At 35.8% G+C, this 21,915-nt stretch overlaps 1 protein-coding gene across 1 annotated transcript in view; it reads left to right on the forward strand.

Moving 5' to 3' along the window:
• Window positions 1-21,915, forward strand: part of CFAP44 (cilia and flagella associated protein 44) — a 111,654-nt gene that overhangs the window by 15,215 nt on the left and 74,524 nt on the right. The window contains exons 8-14 of the mRNA XM_059063672.2: window positions 1,189-1,353; window positions 3,320-3,475; window positions 4,076-4,123; window positions 4,742-4,841; window positions 5,502-5,607; window positions 8,056-8,254; window positions 8,888-8,998. Coding sequence (XP_058919655.1) covers window positions 1,189-1,353; window positions 3,320-3,475; window positions 4,076-4,123; window positions 4,742-4,841; window positions 5,502-5,607; window positions 8,056-8,254; window positions 8,888-8,998 — 885 coding nt within the window. The remainder of the gene's footprint in view (window positions 1-1,188; window positions 1,354-3,319; window positions 3,476-4,075; window positions 4,124-4,741; window positions 4,842-5,501; window positions 5,608-8,055; window positions 8,255-8,887; window positions 8,999-21,915) is intronic.

Consider the following 21,915-nt stretch of genomic DNA (forward strand, 5'->3'; position numbering starts at 1 on the left):
GTCATAAGTTCCTCTAGGTGAGAGGAAAATGGGGCTGCAGAGTCCTCGAGCAGGCAGGCAAGAATTAGATCAGAGTTCCCCAAAGGGCATTGCATGCAACATTCTTTTGCACAGAAACTCTATGAATAGACTTTCCTGGTCAAATTCCTTTGCAGATAGAAATTTCTCATGGTGATTCCCAGTGAATACTTCTGTATTAAAGCTTCCAAGGGGTCCTAGAGAAAAGAAACTTGTTTGACTTTGTTTTTCCTAGCATATGTCTTCTGAGGCAGCGTTAGTTGGAATGGGAGGTTTTGAGCCACAGTGCGTGGTTTAGAACACTGACTCCTCTGAGTAATTTTTGGGCAGCGTACTTAACTGTTCTGTGCTTCAGTTTTTTTTACTTTATAAAATGGGGATGTTAATAGTCAGGATTTCCATTGGCCCAGATGGCTCCTTTGTGCAAATGAGAAAAACTGTCTCTTCTGGGAAAATAAAGTACCCAACCTGTACAACAGCACATGGTATCCTTGGTAAATGTACCTAGTTCATATGGTTTTTAGGATTAAATAACAATATATGTTAAGTGCTCAAGCACTGCTTGGCATGGAGTCAATACTCAATTAGTAGTACTTATTATGTTATATTAGTTAAACATCTTAAGAACTAGTGTTTGGTGGTACATACTTTGGGAAGTGCTGGATTAAGTGCATTAATGTGAAGTGGTTCTAGATGATCATCCTTATTTTAAATTGAATTACATTCTGCTATAATTTGCTGAGTTCAGTACTGGCCTCACAATTATCAAACATCTTATGACATTTGATATTATCACTCTTAAAAAGTATAATTTCATCTATCAAGAACTTTAAACATGTCTCTAAATTTTGACCTGGTAATTCTACTCCTGGGTTGTACAAAGAAATAGTACAAAGAAATCTACTGCAGATATGTTTGAAAAATTAACCAACATACACAATGAGGTAAAACTATGTATAACGCCAGGAGCAAATGTCAAAATGTGACAAGTGGTTGTTTCTGGGGTAGTGAATTTTCATTGCTGTATTTTCTTATTTTAAAAATTAAAAAAAAATTTTTACTTTCATAACCAAGAAAAGTCTTTAGAAACAAGTCTCACCAGCTCTTTGAAGCATATATACACATTCGTCTGTCTTCATGCACGTTCTTTCCTTTCCGCACACCTGCCAGGTGCTCTCAGGGTCAGAATGGGGCAACATGCTGCTTTGGGAAGGTGGCCACATCAAAGTCGAGCTGAGTCGAGCTGCAGGCAAGCCTTGTCACCAGGGTCCCATTAACCAGATTATGCTGGACGAGGGTGAAGTCATCACCATCGGGTCAGATGGATGTGTTAGGGTAAGTTTTCTTTCCACTTGGACAGTAGCACCCACATCAAAACCTTGCAGATCACCCTGTGGGTTTTATCAGATTTTTATTTCTCACAAAGTTCACTTGTTGAAGGAGATCAGTGGTCATTTGCTCCTAGGGCCAACTCATTTTAAATAATGCTTCTCTTGTGGTAAATATTTAAATTCTAGTCAAAATTCATTTACATCTTGGCACTGAAATTTTCTGAGGGGACCTTTTGTTATTTTGATTCTGTTGTTGATATATCAATAGTAGCTTTGGAAAATGAATATCCATGTTAGCACAGTATTAACAGTGGACTCAGATGTCCTTCCAAAATGCCTGGTATGAATGTGTCATTTTCTAGGGACAAGGAGGCCAAACATTTGTTAGTTATTTTTTTTTACTGAGTTTACCAATTAGAAATACAAAGGTGAGCTGATAGGGTTTGCCTATGGATGCTCCCTTCCTGGTGCTCTGTACACTAGTGAACTCGCTTTTCCTCACCTCTGGACACTGTCCTGCCCATAGCGTGGGCTAAGCTGGGACATTGCTTCTGCATCTCCATCCTTCTGGCTGTTGTCACACTTCTTCTCCCACCTACCCATGTGTAGGTACCCTGCTGTTGCTGGCAAAACTGCAGTCTTCTGATTTGCCTTGTGGTCCCCACAGTATGTATTTCTACTGGGGCCTTCCATAAGAAAATATTCATAAAAGGGAGTATTCTCTGGACATTCTTTAGGAAGTAGTGTTATCAGAAGTAAGTATTATCAGAAGTAAGAAGTATTATTTTTTTTAATAATATGGTTCCTCTGACACTTATTGAGCTTACGTATGGCTCAAACAATATATTAGAGACATGTCTTCCACAGTTTGTCCTCTTACCATTGGCTTTTTGAATCATGTTAAATTTAATTTTGTTCTATTTTACTCATTGCTCTGAGAATCTTTTGTCCTTTATTATGTCGTACAATGTATTCACTAGCCTTCCAAGGCATATGTCACCCCCAAATACGTCAAAATACCAAGTGGAGGAAAACCTCAAGAGAAGAGAAGTTAAATACTTCCGCAGAGGATCCCTTCATGGACATCACTAATTTGCTTCCCCTTTCAAAGTCTGCCCTAATCTCTTCCGTCCTCTGTGTTGTAAATCTCTACCTCTCACCCTCTAGGAAAAACCTACTCCAACTCCCAGGAGTTACTCTGACCCTAGGATCTGGGACTCTCCTCCACAAGGCTACTCTGTGGGACAACACCAATCCTCCCAAAGTCTGAGTTGTTGAGTCTAGGATGACGTAGCAGGATGTGGCTACAGAACCATCCAGCCTGGGCTTTGGCACTTCACAGAGGAAATCCTTCCTAGTCTCTTCACCACATGAAGTGAAACTGTGCTCCCTCATCCTTCCCTAGTACTATTCTGGTCTCCTATCCCAAGAACAACAATCCTTATCTGAATAGTACAGTCTAAATCTATGATAAGGAAGAGAAACATTATCTCATGAAGACATTGCATACGTCCGTTTTTCTCTGCTTATAATGAAGATAGTGCTTGAATCGTTAAGCAAGAAGGTCTATGTCCCCTTTCCAGGAGCCCGCGGATCTAATGTAAGACGAGGCTTGTCATGATGTCTCAGTGTATGACTGAACCATTTATTCCTTGCAGCTGCTATATATGCAGAAAGGCCTGACAGAAACCTTGAAATAAAGTTTACTTTGGGTAAATTAGAATTCTTATTCAGGTCTGTATTTTCTCACTAATCTCCAAAAATACAAAGGAAATTATAATAATTCATTACTCCCATTTCAGAGCAAAATCCCAGGGTTAGATTTTGTCTGGTGTTTTAATTATACCTACTCATTATTTTCCTGAAACAAGAAGAAATGACTTTTGAAAAAAAAAATGGGGCCTTTTCTGGCTTAGAAAATATGCATTCAGAAATTGCTGATTGATTAAAGTATTTTCTTATTTTTTAAGATATGGGATTTTGAGACAATAGACACTGCTGATACTATAGACGAGACTGGATTGTTAGAGATAGAGCCCATTAATGAACTTCAAGTAGACAAGAATGTCAGACTCTTCTCTATGATAAAAATGAATGAAATTGGAAATAACTTTTGGTTGTCTCAGGTAAGATGCACTCTTCTCTCTTTGCTCTTTACAGTTATCTGGACATTGGGACTTCCCTGGCAGTCCAGTGGTTAAGACTTCACCTTCCAATGCAGGGGGTGCAGGTTTGATCCCTGTTTGGGGAACTAAGATCCCACATGCCTCGTGGCCAAAAAACCAAAACATAAAACAGAAGCAATACTGTAACAAATTCAATAAGAACTTAAAATAATACATTAAAAAATAGTTATCGGGACATAAAATTAAAATAGTTTAATTTATTGTCACTGTAAATCCATTGTACTATTAAGACTACTGTTGATACTACAATGAAGAGTTCCCTGAATTTTGATATTTAATTGACTTGTATTTTATACACAGAAAACAAATTAACATTTTTTATTATGTTAAACTGACTATAAGTTTTATGATTGCTTCATTTATTGTGTTGTTGTGTTCTAAGATGCATGGAAGTTGCTATTGTTTAATTTCAATCACACTTTAAAATATATGTAAGTTTTTGGTATGTTTTGTCCTTTAACTAAATCATAAAAAAATTCCTTTAATTTGATAAAAGTCCAAAACGATGAACAAAATATTATTAGGTATTTAATTTTTTAGGATTCCAATGGAGCCATATGGAAGCTTGACCTTAGCTTTTCAAATATTGTAAGTTGCCTATTTTTCTTATTTTTTTCTAATTCTCATAGTAAAAAGCTTTGTTATTCTTTAAAAGATACTCTTTTTCCATATTTGATCATTGTTCTCATCAAAAACTTGCTCAACATATCCAAAGAATTCATACTCTCTGTCTCTTTCTCTCGTTATGACTTTACATAAAAAAGGATCTATCTCATAACAGAATTTACAAGAAAAGTGGCAATGACAATGCCTAACATTATACAGTGCTTTACAGTTTTCATAAACATATGGCATTTTAATGTATATTATCTCGTATAATCCTCACAACCACTCTGTTTTGTAGGCAGGCAGTTGCCATCATCTCATTTTACTGATGAAGAAATGGAAACCGGCATTTGAAGTGACTTGTGCTGAATCACACAGCCATCAGGCGCATCATCTGTCTCTCCTAATTCCAAACTTCAGCGCCCTTTCTATCTTACTATGCCTTTTCTTATTTCTGTTCAGATAAAGTCACACATGATACAGGGTTCTAATTGCATTTCTTTAAACTTGGCCTTAATTCTGTGTTAACCTATCTTTGAGTTCTAATAGGATCGTTTTACCTATCTTTGAGCTCTAATAGGATCTTTTTTTTGTTATCAGACCCAAGATCCAGAATGCCTCTTCTCCTTCCATTCTGGAGCCATTGAAGCCCTGGCTGTCTCTCCTCTCACTTATCTCATGGCCACTACTGGCTTGGACTGTAAGTAGGAACTCATATCTGGACCTTTGTGTTTTGTTTTCAATTCATTTTTTAATGTGTTTGATTAAAGTATTTGAGAATTTTTCCAAAAGGGAAGCTTCTTGATGCAAGTGAGGTGAGTTTCAGGAGAGGGGAAAGGGCCCAAAATATGGCAACCATGGTTATTGAGAGAGATTAAAATAAAGACACATCAATAAGTTACTCGTGAAAATACCATTCATCTTGGTGTTATCCACAAGCTCTTCCTTTTCTTTCCATCTCCTTTCTTCCTTCTTGACTTACAGGGAATCTATGTGGACTGTGCAAGGTGAAATTGATCCACCAGTCAATCATCAGTTGTTTCTTTACTACAGTCGTCCCTTGGTATCTGTGTGGGGATTTGTTCCAGGACTCCACTGATGCCAAAATCCACAGATGCTCAAGTCCCTTATATAAAATGGCAGAGTGTATTATTCATGTTTATAAATTACCTGATTGAGGATATACATGTAAATTTTTAACTAAAGAAAGGCCATTAGATTATCAGTTGATTTAATTTTTATGATGTTTCTTGTTTAGTGCTTAAATGTGAAGTGAGATAAAGTTATTAAAGATATTTATATATATATATATATATATATATATAAATAACTTGTTTCTTTTCAAACTGTCTTTCTGTAGGCTCTGTTAGACTCTATGATTTTGCTAGCAAAACTCCTTTGGTTCAGATGAAATTCAAGCAAGGAGGTACTGCCCTTGCTTGGGTACCACAACTGGTAAGCTTCTTGTTATAATAATTTCTACTAGAATCTATTTGTAAATATGGTATATTAGTGCTATTTCTTAGAAACACAGGTATTTTCTGACTCTGGATTTTAGAGAAGAACAAAATTTTTAGTTCACTCAGAACGTGATAGAATGTATCATGACTTTGCTATTGTAGTTTTGGTTCTGTTTTAATGAAAATCTATTGTTATGCTACCTAAAGTTTAGAAATAGTTCCATGTTAAAAAGTAATTACCTGACAGAACTTTGTGTATCTGTCCTCTATCTGACTCTGATTCATTCATTCTATATGTTTCTAGCATGTCTGCAACGTGCCAGTCCTTTTACTAGATTCTGGGAATATAGCAATGAACAACAAAAAAAATATTTGCCCTAATGAGAGGCAGAGACAGACAAACAAAATAAGTAAATTTATGTGATATGTTAAATAATGATAAGAGTTATGGGAAAAAATGAGAGATCATTGTTCTAGTTGTCTATTGCCGTGTAATAAACTACCCCAAATGTAGTGGCATAAAACGGCAATTATCTTACTTTGCTCACAGTCTCTGGTTTGGGAATTCAGACAGGTGACAACTAGGATGGAGTATCTCTGCTTCACAGTATCTGGGGCCTCAGTTGGGGAGATTTGAATGGTTGGGGCCTAGAGTCATCTGAAGGCTTCTTTGTTACAGGTCTGGCACCTGGGTTGAAATTTAGGCTAAGCTGGGATGTCAACAGCAGTGCTTACCTGAAGCCCATGCCACATGAAGAGGTCATGATCACAGCATGGTGGCCTCAGGGCAGTCACGCACTTCTTTATGGTAGCTCAGGGCTCTAAGATCTAGTGTTCCAACAAATAAGGCAGAAACTGCTGTCCTTTTATGACCTGGCCTTGGAAGTCACATAATGTCACTTGTACCATACTCAGTTGGGTGAAGCAGTCACAAGCCCCCCCACTCCCAGATTCAAGGAGGGAGGGATTTAAACCCCACCTCTCCATGAGAGGCATGGCAAAAAATTTGCAGCCAAGTTTTTAAAATGTCATGGGAGTATTTGGGGAATATTTTATCCTTATTGCTTTGGGTTGAAGTCAAAGAGAAAATGTTCCAGGCCCAAAGTAGATGTGGAGGTGGCTGGAATGGAGGGGAATTTCGTGATGGGATCAAGACCAGAAGGAGAACTCAGGCCAGGGAATAGAAGCAGAACAATGATTGAGGCTGGATTAAGTAGAAATGACAGAGTATTTAGATTACCAAACATGGATCACTGTTTATCCTAATCTATTTACACTCTTACCTAAATTCTTTAAAATACAGCCTGTGTAATTGAATCATTTTTTCAGATGCTTGAGCAATGTCCATAGAATGTTTTCTTTTTTAGCCTTATATCCAATTAATGATCATATGGATATTAGGCTTGAATTGCCCCTTCTTCATACCCTCTTGCCTTTCTGGAAAACTGCACATCGTTTACAATTTAGCTCAGGTCAGATATCATCTTCTCTGCATAGCCCTCCATGACCCCACCTTCAAGTAGAGCTGCATACTTCTTCCTTGGCGGTTTTTGTTTAAGGACTGTGTATATACCTCTTTTATAGCACTTATCACAGTGTACTAAGATGACTTGCTTTATTGACTGTCTTTCCCACCAGACTGTTTGTTCTTCATGGCGACACCATATCTTATTCTTCTTTGTACTTCCAGTGCCTCTACAGTTACTGGTACATTTAGACACTTAATAAATGTTTGCATAAACATTCAGTTGGAATTGAATGGAATATAGTTTTCTTATTCTCAAGATTTTCACAATTGCCTGGCCTCAGGGATGATCAGTCTGCTCTAAATAATACCAAGGCTCTTGCCCTTCTCCTGAATGCCTTCTGAGATAGCAGATTTAGTACATTAAGACATTGCTAGATTTATATCTCTGGCCCAGACTTCTCCTCTAAGCTGCAGTCTAGGTCAACTTTCTTTGCTATGTGCTCTCAGAGAATGTTGATTTCCTTTTACTTATTTCAGTTCATAATTCCATATTCATTTGTGTGGTTGATTAATAATGTCTGTCCTCCCACTCGACCGTAAATTTGTGAAAACAGGGGTTGAGACTGTTTATGCTCACACTTGGGTTGCTGGTGATGTGTGCCTGGCACATAGTAGACAAACACTCCACCAACTTTTGCTCATTGAATGCTTGGATTGTCATTGTTTACCTGTCTCATGGTCTGCAGTGATAAGGAACTGTCATAGAAGAGATGGAGGTTACCAGAAAGTAGTATAAGGAATTATTGATTAGCATTTATTTTTAGTTAATTATTTAGTTAAATTATTTAAGTCTAAATAAAATACAGAAATCTGTTATGTAGTACAGCTTTCTTAATCAAATTTAATTTGATTACTAATTAGTAATTACTAATTAATTACTAATTTCAGAAACCTTGCATTTCTTTTTTGTCCAAGGTAAGCTCCAGTGGAGCACAGATTACTGCAGGATTTGAAGATGGCGTTGTTCGAATTCTTGAACTTTATGATCCAAAAGGGCTCACAATTTTTGTGGGACGGAAGAGAGTTTCAGATGCAGATATTCGTTTGAAACAGGTTTTCAAACCTCATACTTCTCCTGTCACTGCTTTAGCTTATGATCGTGATGGAGAAGTTCTAGCCACAGGGGTAAGTAGTAGATTTCCTTGTGTTTCCTATTGAATTTTCATGGTTAACCCTGCCTTATTAGTCTTCCTACTTAATGATGCCTTATTTGCTTATATTCCTTTCTGAGAATATATCCATATTTTGTTTTCTTTGTATTCGGATTCTTTCAGTATAGTCTGTGCATGACATTTAAAAATATTCTTACAAATTGAGTTGTAATGCTTATTTTAAACGAATAGAAATTTTCAACTGGGAATCATGCAACATGTTTTATGTATAATCAATGTTTATAATCAACGTTTTATAACCTAGGTATGTTCTTATATAGAATTGGCCTAAATGAAGAGAATAAACATGTAAATTCTTTATGCATAAATAGGTGAGCATATGCATTGTGGAATTTTTTGTGAGTCTTATATACAGGTATGGTGATCATCTTTTCAGAAACACATACAAGAAAACATGATTTGTCAAGTGTTCTCATGGGGAAAATGAAGCAAATACTTGAAATAAGAATGTTCCCAGAATAGCCTGGGGAAATATGATCATTGTAGGTATACGTATACAGTGGGTGTAATATAGCTGTTAAATGCTTCTTTGTACTGTATGCAATATGTTTCATAATATATATTTGGATATCTCTCTTTTTCTTAGAGTAGAGATCAAACTGTCTTCTTCTTTGAAGTGGAAAGGGATTATAAGCCAATCGGTTATATTACTACTCCTGGACCTGTTTGCCAGTTAACCTGGTCTACATCCTCTCATGTGAGTAGTTATTTGTCTTCGTGTTTAAGTCTCAGTTACTACATAGTGAAGTGATCTGGTAGATAGAGAATAGTGGGCGGAATTATTAGCTCCACTCCTGGGTCCTGCCGTGAGGGGCCAGGGAAGCTGCTCAGCTTTACTAGTGGAATGTTACTCAGGAGATTCAAGCCCTTCCCATTACCTCCTCCTCCTTCCATAATCTAATTAATCTATTATATCAAACTTTGCTTCAACAACGGAGACTTCAGCCCAAAACGCAACATGTCAGAATGTGTTGAGTGTACTTGTCCTCATGTTACCTCTTTACTTCTCTTCTGCTCCCATTCCAGCTCCATTTTCTCTTCTAATCTTCCATTGCCTCTTTTCTAATAACAGTTGGTGATTCAGTATTGATTACTAATCCTATTTAATGCCCCTAATTTTGAGCATAGGATAATTCAGTCACCTGAATATTGATTGAATGTCTACACCAGGTACTATACTAGGGTTCCAGCATAATAATGCTGATGAACTGCACAGAAGTACTGTCAGGATTTTGGAGTGGGGGGGTAACATCTGTAATCTATTTTAAGCTCTTCTAAAGAAAATGGCTATAAAAATATAATAGTACCTAGGAAAAATATTTTTTAAATTAACAAATACTTATTGTTTTCATCTTTGCTAGGCCCTGGCGATGGATTCAATAAGCAGTACATAACAGTATCTTCTGAAAGAGAAAAAAAATACACATGTTTAAGAAGTTATATTGATCTGTGATAGAATTATTTAAGATTTCACAAGGGAACGGGTGATTAAATTATCAGTGATATCAGTGGTATAGACAATATCAGTGATATCAGTGAATATAGAGCATGCATATCAAGAAAGGGAATATTGAGAAAGGGAGAAGTTAACACGTGATGTGAGTTAGCTGAGAGTAGGAGACTGCAAGTTGTGTAGGTGAAGGAAAGAGAGCTGCAAAGGATGCTCTGTGTTAAAGCATGAGCTCTTGTATCACAACATATAATATTTTGTGCATCCTTCAATCATTTCCCTATATAACAAAGTTTTTAAAAACCCAGCATTTTTCAGGGGTTGGGAATGATGGGTGGGAAGGGGGTGGGTGTGACTATAAAGGGGCAGATTGAGAGAGATCTTTGTAATGGTGGGATCGTTTATGTTTTGATTGTGGATGGTTGCATGAATCTGCACATGTGATCAAATGACAGAACTATACACGCATTCCATATTAATGTTGATTTCCTAGTTTTGATATGGTTGCAGAAGAAGTAACCAATGGGAGAAACTGGGCAAAAGGTATAAACCTCTTTGTACTATCTTTGCAGCTTCCTATGAATTAATAGTTACTTCAAATTAAGAAACTAAAACAAAAATTAAGGCAGAAAAGTCACCCCCCCAAAAAACAAAAAACCAATTCAAAAGTCATTTCAGGCAGTGGTGCCAATTAGCACTTATATTTCTAGTATTATTTGGGAATTACTAATGTAAATTACTCTCACCTCACAATATATACATGCACCAAATCATCACGTTATGCACCTTAAACTTACACAATGTTATGTCAGTTATATTACAATGAAGCTGAGGGAAAAAAGTAAATTAACATGTGTAACTGATACTGCACACTTTAGTTGTCCAAATAGAAATAGCCCCTAGCAGCTCACTGGTCAGACCTCCTACCTTCCTGAATGCATTAAGCTTCTGCTCATTATTTTGGTTTCCAATAAAGCTGTATCACACACAGAGTCATTCCATCTGCAGTGATCACTACCATGATCACTTAGGCAGCAGTGTGGAGAAGTTACAAGGGAACCAAATGAGAGGCAGGTAGATCTATTGGACAGCTGTGTTCCAGAGAAGATGTGACCAAAGTGTGAAAGACTGTGTGGATAAGAGATAGGTAGAATTGACTGAACTTGGTGATCTTCTGAATTTCTGGGGGTGATTTTGATCTGTCAAAATGAAATTCATTAGAGTTTTTCTAAGACATGTTTTTTTCCTACTGCATTTTTCTGAGAACACCATTCTCCCTGTTACCTAGACCAGAAAGTCTTTAGAGCCATCTCTTCCCTATCTCTAACCACCCTGCTTTGGTGGTTCACCAAGCGCCCCCATTGGTTATGCACCCTAAGCATCTGTTAAATCTGTCTCTTCCTCTATGTTGTCTTGTTCCTCTTTGTTTCATGCATTAAGCTTTGAACTTGATCTTTTCTGCCTAAAATGACCTCCTCCTTGTCATCCTAGCACACATCAACTCACTATATTTTAACACACACACAATTTACTAATATTTTATTAAGATTTTTGTATCTACATTCATAACAGAGTGATAATTTCCCCCTTTTGTAATGTCCTTGCCAGGTTTGGAATCAAGGTATTTCTGGCCACTTTTTTTTTTTTAAAAAGGTCTTGGGCTTCCCTGGTGGCGCAGTGGTTGAGAGTCCGCCTGCCGATGCAGGGGATGTAGGTTTGTGCCCTGGTCCAGGAGGATCCCACATGCCGTGGAGCGGCTGGGCCTGTGCATCCGGAGCCTGTGCTCCACGGTGAGAGAAGCTACAGCAGTGAGAGGCCTGTGTACCGCAAAAAAAAAAAAAAGAAAAAAAAAGGTCTTTTCTATTCTCTGAACCTGATTTGTTGTTTGTACAAGGATTTTTAATAATGGATTGAATTTCCTCAGTAGATGTCTTCTTTTAGCAGTTTATAGTTCTATAACTTCCCACCCACAATTTTATACCCAGTGGTAGTATCTTTCAAAAATGAAAGTAAGTAAACAATAATGTGACTTTTTGGATGAAATGAGCAACTCCTGTTCTCATGCAGCTTAGGGTTGTGCAAATGTTTTAAAGGCAAAGGCCCAGCAGAATGTCAGGCTCCCTTTTCTGCATTTCCCTTTTCTCTGGTATCATGTGCCATTAGGTCCTAACTTTCTTGTCACTTTGAACTTCAGCTTGTGTCTATTCATCTCTGAGAGAATGCCTAAAACTCTAGAACACTGCATTCTGTTTGGCTTCTAGGTCCCATGCAGTAAGTTGACCAATGCCCTTAGGAGAAAGAGGTGCAGAGAATGCCCAACTCACCTCACCTAGCTTCCCTTCTCCTGCTATCTTGGCTCTTAGAGCTGTGGCTGTACTGGTTTCTCTGTTGTCTTGAACTAGCTGATTTAGCAAACTTTTCATGTGTCATTGAATTCAGTTTGCTAACATTAGTGTTTTTCATCTATGTTTATAAAAAAGATTTGGATAATATTTTTTGTCTTCATAGTTCATCATCAAGTTTGTTATTAAGGTTTTTTAATCTCCTAAGATGAGTTGTAAAATATTCTCTCTCTCTATTCTCTTGAAGAATTTGTAAATATTAGAATTTTGAATTTTTGGCAGACTTGATAGTAGAGCCATCAGAGCATAGGGTTTGTTTTTCTTTTTGAGGTGTTTTTAAAAAAATTAATTCAATGCCTTTAATGATTATAGTTCTTTTATTTTTTTTCCTGGTTTTTTTTTTTTTGCGGTATGCGGGCCTCTCACTGTTGTGGCTGCTCCCGTTGCGGAGCACAGGCTCTGGATGCGCAGGCTCAGCGGCCATGGCTCACGGGCCCAGCCGCTCCGCGGTATGTGGGATCTTCCCGGACCAGGGCACGAACCCGTGTCCCCTGCGTTGGCAGGCGGACTCTCAGCCACTGTGCCGCCAGGGAAGCCCTATAGTTCTTTTAAATTTTAAAGTATAATTGACATAAATAAGTCTCAGATATATGATATGATTTGATACTTGTATACGTTGTGAACTGATCACCACAATAAGTCTAGTTAACATCTGTCACCATACATGAGAACTTTTGAGATCTACTCTGAGCAACATTCAAATATGCAGTACAGTATTATTAACTATAGTCATCATGCTGTACATTACATTCCCATGACTTATTTTATCACTGAAAATTTGTACATTTTGAACCCCTCCATTTTACCATCACTCAGCCCCTGCCTCTGGCAACCACCAGTCTGTTTTCTGTACCTAATGTTTTTTCTTTTTAAAATATTCCACATACAATTGATATCATGCAATATCTGTCTTTCTTTTCCTGACTTATTTCACTTAGCATAATGTCCTCAAGGTCCATCCATATTGTTGCAAATGACAAGATTTCATTCTTTTTTATTACTGAATAATATACCATTGTGTACATATAATCACAATAGAATATTTTCTTTATCCATTCACCCTTCAATGAACACGTAGTTTCCATATGTTGGCTATTGTAAAGAATGTTGTGATAAACTTGAGGGTGCATGTATCTTTTCGAGTTAATGTTTTCATTTTTCTCAGATAAATACCCTGAAGTGGGATTGCTGGATCATGTGGTAGCTCTATTTTTAATTTTTTGAAGAATCTCCACAATGTTTTCCATATTGGCTGTACTGATTTATGTTCTCACCAACAGTGCACAAGGGTTCCCTTTTCTCTACATCTTAGCCAACATTTCTTGTCTTTTTGATAATAACTATTCTAACAGGTGTGAGGTGATATCTCATTGTGGTTTTGATTTGCAGTTCCCTGATGATTAGTGATGTTGAGCATATCTTCATGTACTTGTTGTCTATCTCTAGGTCTTCTTTGGAAAAATGTCTGTTCAGATCTTCTGCCCCCTTTTTAATTGGATTCTTTGTGCTTTTTTTTTTGCTAATGAGTTGTATGAGTTCTTTATGTATTTTGGATATTAACCCCTTTTCAGATAGATTATTTGCAAATATTTTTGCTTATTCATAAGGTTGCCTTTCATTTTGTTGAGTTCTTTGCTGTGCAAAAGCTGTTTTAGTTTGATGTAGTCTCACTTTGTTTTTGTTTATTTTTTTGATTTTGCTTTTGTTGCCTTTGCTTTTGGTGTTGGATCCAAAAACTCATTGCAAAGACCAATGACAAGGTCAAGGAACTTACTTTACTGCCTATGTTTTCTGCAAGGAGTTTTATGGTTTCAGGTCTTACATGCAAGTCTTTAATTCGTTTTGAGTTAATTTTTGTGCATGGTATAAGATAGTAGTCCAGTTTCATCCTTTTGCCTGTGGCTGTCCAGTTTTCCCAGCACCATTTATTGAAGAGACTGTCTTAACCCGCTTGTGTAGTCTTGGCTCCTTTGTCATAAGTTAATTTACCATATATACGTGGATTTATTTTTGGGTCCTCTATTCTGTTCCATTGATCTTTATGACTATTTTTATGCCAATACCATATTGTTCTGATTACTATAGCTTTGCAGTATAGTTTGAAATCAGGTAGTGTGATGCCTCCAGCTTTGACTTCTTTCTCAAGATTGCTTTGGCTATTCAGGGTCTCTTGTGGTTTCAATCAGATGTGTTCTTCTTGATTCAATTTTGGTAAGTACATTTTCCCCCCTAGAGAACTTGTTTATTTCCTTTGAATTTTCAAATTTTTTGTCTGTAATTTTCATAATATTCTTAATGTCACAGGATCTGTAATGATGTTTCCTTTTCACTTTTTAATACTGGTCATTTTTTTCCCTTCCTCTTGCTTAATCTTCCTAGAGGTTTGTCAATTAGTGTTTTCAAGGAACTTTTCACTTTATTGATTTTATTTTGTTTTTTATTTTATTAAGTTATATTCTTTTACTACAGTCCTACATTTACTGTCTTAAGGTTTATTTTCTTGTTTTCTAATTTCATGAAATGGATATTTATATTTTATTCTTCTTTATATGTATCTTTATGTGTACCTTATAAAGCTATAGGCTTTAATGTATCCCACAAGTTTTGATAATGTAGTATTTTTATTATCATCCAGTTGAAAATATTTTCTCAGTTTCATTTTGATTTCCTTGACCTATGGACTATTTAGAAATATTGATATTTTATTGTTTATTTATTTTTAATCTTTTTTTTTGGCTGTATTGGGTCTTCGTTGCTGTGCACAGGATTTCTCTAGTAGCGGCGAGTGGGGGCTACTCTTTGTTGTGGTGTGCAGGCTTCTCATTGCAGTGGCTTATCTTGTTGTGGAGCATGGACTCTAGGCATGCAGGCTCAGTAGTTGCAGCACATGGGCCCTAGAGTTCATGGGCTTCAGTAGTTGCGGTGCGTGGGCATAGTAGTTGTGGCGTGTGGGCTGTAGGGCGCACAGGCTTTAGTAATTGTGGCTCATGGGCTCTAGAGTGCAGGCTCAGTAGTTGTGGCACACAGGCTTAGTTGCTCGTGACATGTGGGATCTTCCTGGACTAGGGACCGAACCTGTGTCCCCTACATTGGCAGGCAGATTCTTGACCACTGTACCACAGGGAAATCCTTTATTTTTATTATTTAAACTTTATTTTTATTGAAGTATAGCTGATTTACAATATTAGTTTCAGGTGTACAATATAGTGATTTTTATAGATTATACTTCACTTGAATTGATTATAAAATATTGGCTATATTCCCTATGTTGTACAATATATTCATGTAGCTTGTTTATTTTATACATAGTAGTTTGTACTTCTTAATTCCCTACCTGTATCTTGTCCTCCATCTCCACTGGTAACCACTAGTTTGTTCTCCATATCTGTGAGTCTGTTTCTGTTTTGTTATATTCACTAGTTTGTTTCATTTTTTAGATTCCACATATAAGTGATAACATACAGTATTTGTCTTTGTCTGACTTATTTCTTATTTCACTAAGCATGATACTGTTCAGGTACATCCATGTTGCAAATGCAAAATTTCATTCTTTTTTATGGCTGAGTAATATTCCATTGTGTGTGTGTGTGTGTGTGTGTGTGTGTGTGTGTGTGTGTGTACCACATCTTCTCTATCCATTCATTTGTTGATGGACAGTTAGGTTATTTCCATGTCTTAGCTGTTGTAAATAATGCTGCTATGAACATTGGGGTGCATGTATCTTTTCAAATTAGTGTTTTGGGGTTTTGTATAATTTTGTTGGGGATATATACCCAGAAGTAGAATTGCCACATCATATGGTAGTTCTATTTTTAGGTTTTTTTAGTAACCTCCATACTGTTTTTTTACAGTAGCCTCATCAATTTACATTCCCACCAAAAGTGTACCAGGGTTCCCTTTTCTCCACATCCTCCCCAACACTTATTAATTATGTTCTTTGGGTTGATAGCCATTCTGGAAGTTGTGGGATGATATCTCATTGTGGGTTTTGATTTGCAGTTCCCTGATGGTTAGTGATGTTGAGCATCTTTTCATGTGCCTGTTGACCATCTGTATGTCTTCTTTTAAAAAATGTCTATTCAGGTCTTCTGACCATTTTAAAAATTGGTTGTTTGGATATCAAGTTGTATGAGCTGTTTATATATTTTGGATATTAACCCCTTTTAGGTCATGTCATTTGCCAATATTTTCTCTTGTTTAGTAGGTTGTCTTTTTGTCAGTGGTTTACTTTGCTGTGCAAAAGATTAAGTTTAATTAGGTCCCATTTGTTTATTTTTGCTTTTGTTTCCTTTGTTTTAGGAAACAGATCCAAAAAAATATTGTATGAATTTGGTCAAAGAGTGTTCTGCCTATGTGTTCTTCTAGGAGTGTAATGGTTTCTGGTCTTACATTTAGCTCTATACTCCGTTTTGTGTTTATTTTGTGTATATGGTGTGAGAAAATGTTCTAGTTTCATTCTCTAACATATAGCTATCCAGTTTTCCCAGCATCATTTATTGAAGAGACTATTTCCCCATTGTATATTCTTGCCTCTTGTTGTAGATTAATTTTGCCCATAAGTGTGTGGTTTATTTCTGGGCTCTGTATTCTGTTCCATTGATCTATGTGTCTGTTTTTGTGCCAGTACCATACTGTTTTGATTACTGTAGCTTTGTAGTATAGTCTGAAATCAGGGCGTGTGATACCTCCAGCTTTGTTCTTTTTTCTCAAGATTGCTTTGGCTATTCAGTGTCTTTTATGGTTCCATATACATTTTAGGATTATTTGTTTTATTTCTGTGAAAAATGCCATCAGTATTTTAATGGGCATTGCATTAAATCTGTAGATTGCCTTAGGTAGTATGGTCATTTTAACAATATTAATTCTTCCAATTCATGAACATGGAGTATTTTTCCATTTCTTTGTATCTTCAACTTCATCAATGTCTTATAGTTTTCAAAGTATAGATCTCCTACCTCCTTGGTTAAGTTTATTCCTAGATATTTTATTCTTTTTCATGTGATTTTAAACAGGACTGTTTTCTTTTTCTTTTTGGTAGTTCATTATTAGTATATAGAAAAACAACACATTTTCTGTAATTTTTTTTTGCCTTTTATTTCTGTTTATTGTAAAGTATTTATTTTTACAATTGCTTCCATTTCAACATTTGCAAGGACAACCACAGAAACAAACTTTTTATCAAATTTGTTATCATATCCTAGTATACGCCTAAATTCTTAGAAAATGTCATTTTATATTTGCAAACATTCACTCTGTTTAAACGTACTTTGGGGTGATTGATATGTTCATACATGTAAAATTGATTCTAGGTAATCAAGAAATAAAGCATCAGACAATCAGGAATAAAAGTTTGCAAATTAGCCTTGAATAGGATGTTTATAAATGAGTATTTTATTAATCAGTCTGGCATTCTGCTATAACAGAATACTGTATACTAGGTGCCTTAAACAACAAACATTTATTTCTCACTGTTCTGGAGGCTGGAAGTCTGAGATCAGCCTCATGGTCAGCATGCTCAGATGCCAGCATGGTCAGATTCATAGTGAGGGCCTTTTACCTGCTTTCCAGATCACTGCCTTCTTGCTGATTCCTCACATGGAGAGAGAGAGAGCTCTGGTCTCTTCATCTTATAAAAGTACTAGCCCCATAATGGGGGCTCCACCCTAAGGACCTCATCTAAATCTAATTACCTCCCAAAGCCCCCACCTCCACATAGGGTTTCAACATATGGATTTTGGAGGATCCCAAATATTTAGTCCATAGTAAGTGGCAAGCAGTTATTCCCTAAAAATATTTGATTTCAGGAAGTGTATTTTACTGAAGATCACTTAGGATATGTTGTTAGTATCTAAAATATTTGGGATCCATTATCTAACCTTTCAATATTAGCATCCAACTTGTATCATTTCTTGAATAACAAGACAAGGGCAGACTGATTTTTTCAATTTTTGAGAGAGATTAATGAATCAAAAAGAATGACAAGATTAATAGTTGCTATATTCTTAAAGTTTTGAGAATTAAAATGTTCAATATTTTTCATCATGGAGAGAGTGTTTACTAACTATCAGATTGGAAAATTGAAATGATACACTTCAGTTCATCCCCAAAATGTAATAATATTCAAGTGATAAAAGCTTAATAAATGTATTTTTGAGTGCACTACTTGAAAATTTGAAAAAAAATGCTCTCTTCCCCACAATGAAGGGGCTTTGATTTAGCAAGTTCTTATCGGTAGTTTTTCCAATGTTAGTAACTTTGTCATATAGAGTAATTACAGAGTATAACCAAGTAGGTGACTATTAGATTAACTATGATTTCTCAATTGAATCTGTTAATTTAATAAGGAATAAATGTCTAGTTAACAATAACAATGGAGTTCTTCATAGTACTTCACAAATACCCAGCCAACCCTTGTCAATTAATTTAATTTGCTTAGTGGAATTTAGATGATCTTCATAAAATATCCTCTTGATTTATCTAGTCACATTGTAAATAAAAAGATTAATCAAGGTGTAATACAAAAGAGAATGAGTTTCCTTTTATAGAATTTCACTTGATTAGAAAAGGAAATAAAGTCTATAAAATGCGGTTGAGAAGTACTAAAGCTCCTTATTCCTATAGGGCATATATTCTGCTGCTTTGATTCATTTTGGGGATGAAGCCTATAAATAAATGTATATGTAAGAAAACCACAGCATTTTCTCTTTAGATGATTCTAAAGTTTTCTAGTTACCTAGCAAAAATGGCATGGCATGCATATATATGTATATATGCACATATGTGTATATACATAATATATGTCATGTTTCTGTATACATATATGCATACTGTACATAAATATCAGTCTTCAAAATTTAAATAAATTTACCAGTTGTTGATATACAGCTTTTCATGAAGGAATTTTGTAAGACAGATTAAAGACAGGAAGAATAGAAACTGCAAAACAGTGCCTCTCTAACATCTTTCATCTCTAAAACATAAACTACATTCAGTCATCAAGGATACAGACCTTCATGAAGGATAGAGAAGTATAGTGAAATTGAATTTTCAGGTATTTTAGAATTAACAATGTGATGAGAGTGACTTACTGTGATACTCACACATGATGGATGAAAAATATCTGGTTGAGTTATTAAAATTACAGCGATGATTTTGTCATTTTATCACAAAAAATAACCCAACATCTTCCACTTGAATAAGATTACTTAAGAATGTGTGCGTAGAACATACAATTGGGTAGGGGTCTGCATTAGCTCATGGAGTATTAGGTGGCTCAATTCAACCTTTTCATGAGGATAAATAAAAGGTTTGACAGAATAACCAAGGTATCTTATTGGTGGTGTGAGATGTAGCACAAATACTGGGAAAACTTCAAGTACTGAAAGCTGATTCTGCTAAGAGGGCAGGCAGATTCTGATCAAAAGGAAAAAAAGAAAGAGAGGAAAAAAAAGCCTCAAAAATTGACTATCTTTTTGATGTCCTCCTTAGTCTATGGAGACTCATGTTCAAGATGAGGGCATGGCAAAGGAAGACATTATGACAAACCTTCACTAACTTAAGTTTTTTTTTTTCTTTTAAGGTTTAAACAAGGAACCAGCTAAAGGATCCATTCTAATTCATTATTTTTTTCTAACTCTCCCTCCATCCATCTCCCTCTCCTCCTTGGCAACCACTAACTAAAGTTTATATCCCCCAAAACTATGTACTAAGATAAAGATGAACCATAAGTTAAATAGCTCTAAAATGCACACTTATGGCCCTGTGTTGGATCACCCAAGTGATTTGGAAATCTTCAAATATTAAAATTGGAATAATGTAGTTCTAGACTAATAGAAACCCCAGAAGACCTCAGGAGAAAGAAACTTTTTCCTCCTCTACAGGGGAAAAATATTCTAACATCAAGTAAAGAAAGGTTAATTGGAAATTCCAATAAATTGTTTCTCTAACATTATTTCCAATGTCTGGATGCTTGAAGGGAATAGCTGATGAAGTCATGTAGAGACATGTGACCTTGATTTATATTTTGGGTATCTATGAGTCAAGATATTCCTTGGATAAGGAATGTTGTTGCTGCCATTGGCTGTATCAGGCAGACAGACAATTGTTAATGGCTCAAGATTTTGTAAAAATATTGATGAACTAGTTGTTGGCCAGGGCATCCAGTGCTAAGATGACTACCAGAAATATCTCCAACTATGTTGACCCTTGGGTCCTGACCTTTATCATGGGTGTCTTGGTTTAGGGATGTAAAACAGCAACTCTCCAGTGGGTTTATCATGTATGATGGTAGTTGATACCATGTGTACAGTGTATGACTGTATATTACTCTTGTATTTTGCAACTTTATTCTAATACAGACTTTAGGGTTTTTCTATATATAGTATCATGTCATCTGTAAAAAGTGAGTTTTACTTCTACCCTTCCAATTTGTCTTATTTTTCTTATCTGATTGCTGTGGCTAGGCCTTCCAATAATATGTTAAAAATATTAATAGAACTGGTGAGAGTGGGCATCCTTGTCTTTTTCCCAATTTTAGAGGAAAAGCTTTCAGTTTTCCACTATTGAGTATGATGATAGCTCTGCATTTGTCATAAATGGCCTTTTTTATGTTGAGGTATGTCCCCTCAATGCCAACATTGATAAGTTTTTTTTTTTATCGTGAATGGATGTTGAATTTTGTGAAATGCTTTTTCTGCATCTATTGAGATGATGTGATTTTTATCATTCATTTTGTTAATGTGGTGTATCATATTTTTGTGGATATTGAACCATCTCTGGAATAAATCCTACTTGATCATGATGTATGATACTTTTTATATATGATCTTTTCTACATATTGCTGAATTTTGTTTTCTAATATTTTGTTGAGGATTTTTGCTATTGACCTGTAATTTTCTTTTTTTTTGTATTTGGTTTTGGTATCAGGGTAATGGTGGCCTCATAGAATGAACTTAGAAGTGTTCCCTCTTCAATTTTTTGGAACAGTTTGAGAAGGATAGGTATTAGATCTTTTTATATATTTGGTAGAATTCTCCTGTGAAGTCATAGACTTTTGTTTGCTGGGAGGTTTTTGATTACTAATTCAATTTCACGACTAGTGACTGTCTGTTCAAATTATCTATTTCTTTCTGATTCAGTCTTTGTTGATTGTATGTTTCTAGAAATTTATCCATTTCTTCTGGGTCATCCAATTTGTTGACATATAACCATTCACAGTATTCTGTTGTGATTTTTTTGTGTCTCTGTGATGTCCATTGTAATTTCTCCTCTCTCATTTCTTATTTTGTTTATTTGGGTCCTCTCTCTTTTCTTCTAAATGATCCTGGCTAAAAGATAATCAATTTTGTTCATGTTTTGTTAAAAAAAAGCTCTTGGTTTCATTGCTGTTTTCTATTTTTTGGGGTCTCTATTTCCTCTCTGATCTTTATTTCCTTCTGCTGATTTCTTTTGGCCTTGTTTTCTTTTTCTAATTCCTTTAGGTGGTAGGTTAGGTTACTTGATATTTTTCTTGTTTCTTGAAATAGGCCTGCATCACTATAAACTTCATCTTAGAACTGCTTTTGCTATGTCCATAGATTTTGGAAAGTTGTGTTTTTATTTCCATTTGTCTCATGATATTTGCTGATTTCCTCTTTGATTTCTTCATTGGCCCTTCGGTTTTTCAGTAGCTTGTTGTTTAGGCTCCACGTATTTGTGTTTTTGCCATTTTTCTTCATGTAATTTCTAATTTCATACCATGTTGTTGGAAAAAATGCTTGATAT

This window comes from Kogia breviceps, chromosome 5 (assembly GCF_026419965.1).
Source record: "Kogia breviceps isolate mKogBre1 chromosome 5, mKogBre1 haplotype 1, whole genome shotgun sequence".
NCBI lineage: Eukaryota > Metazoa > Chordata > Mammalia > Artiodactyla > Physeteridae > Kogia > Kogia breviceps.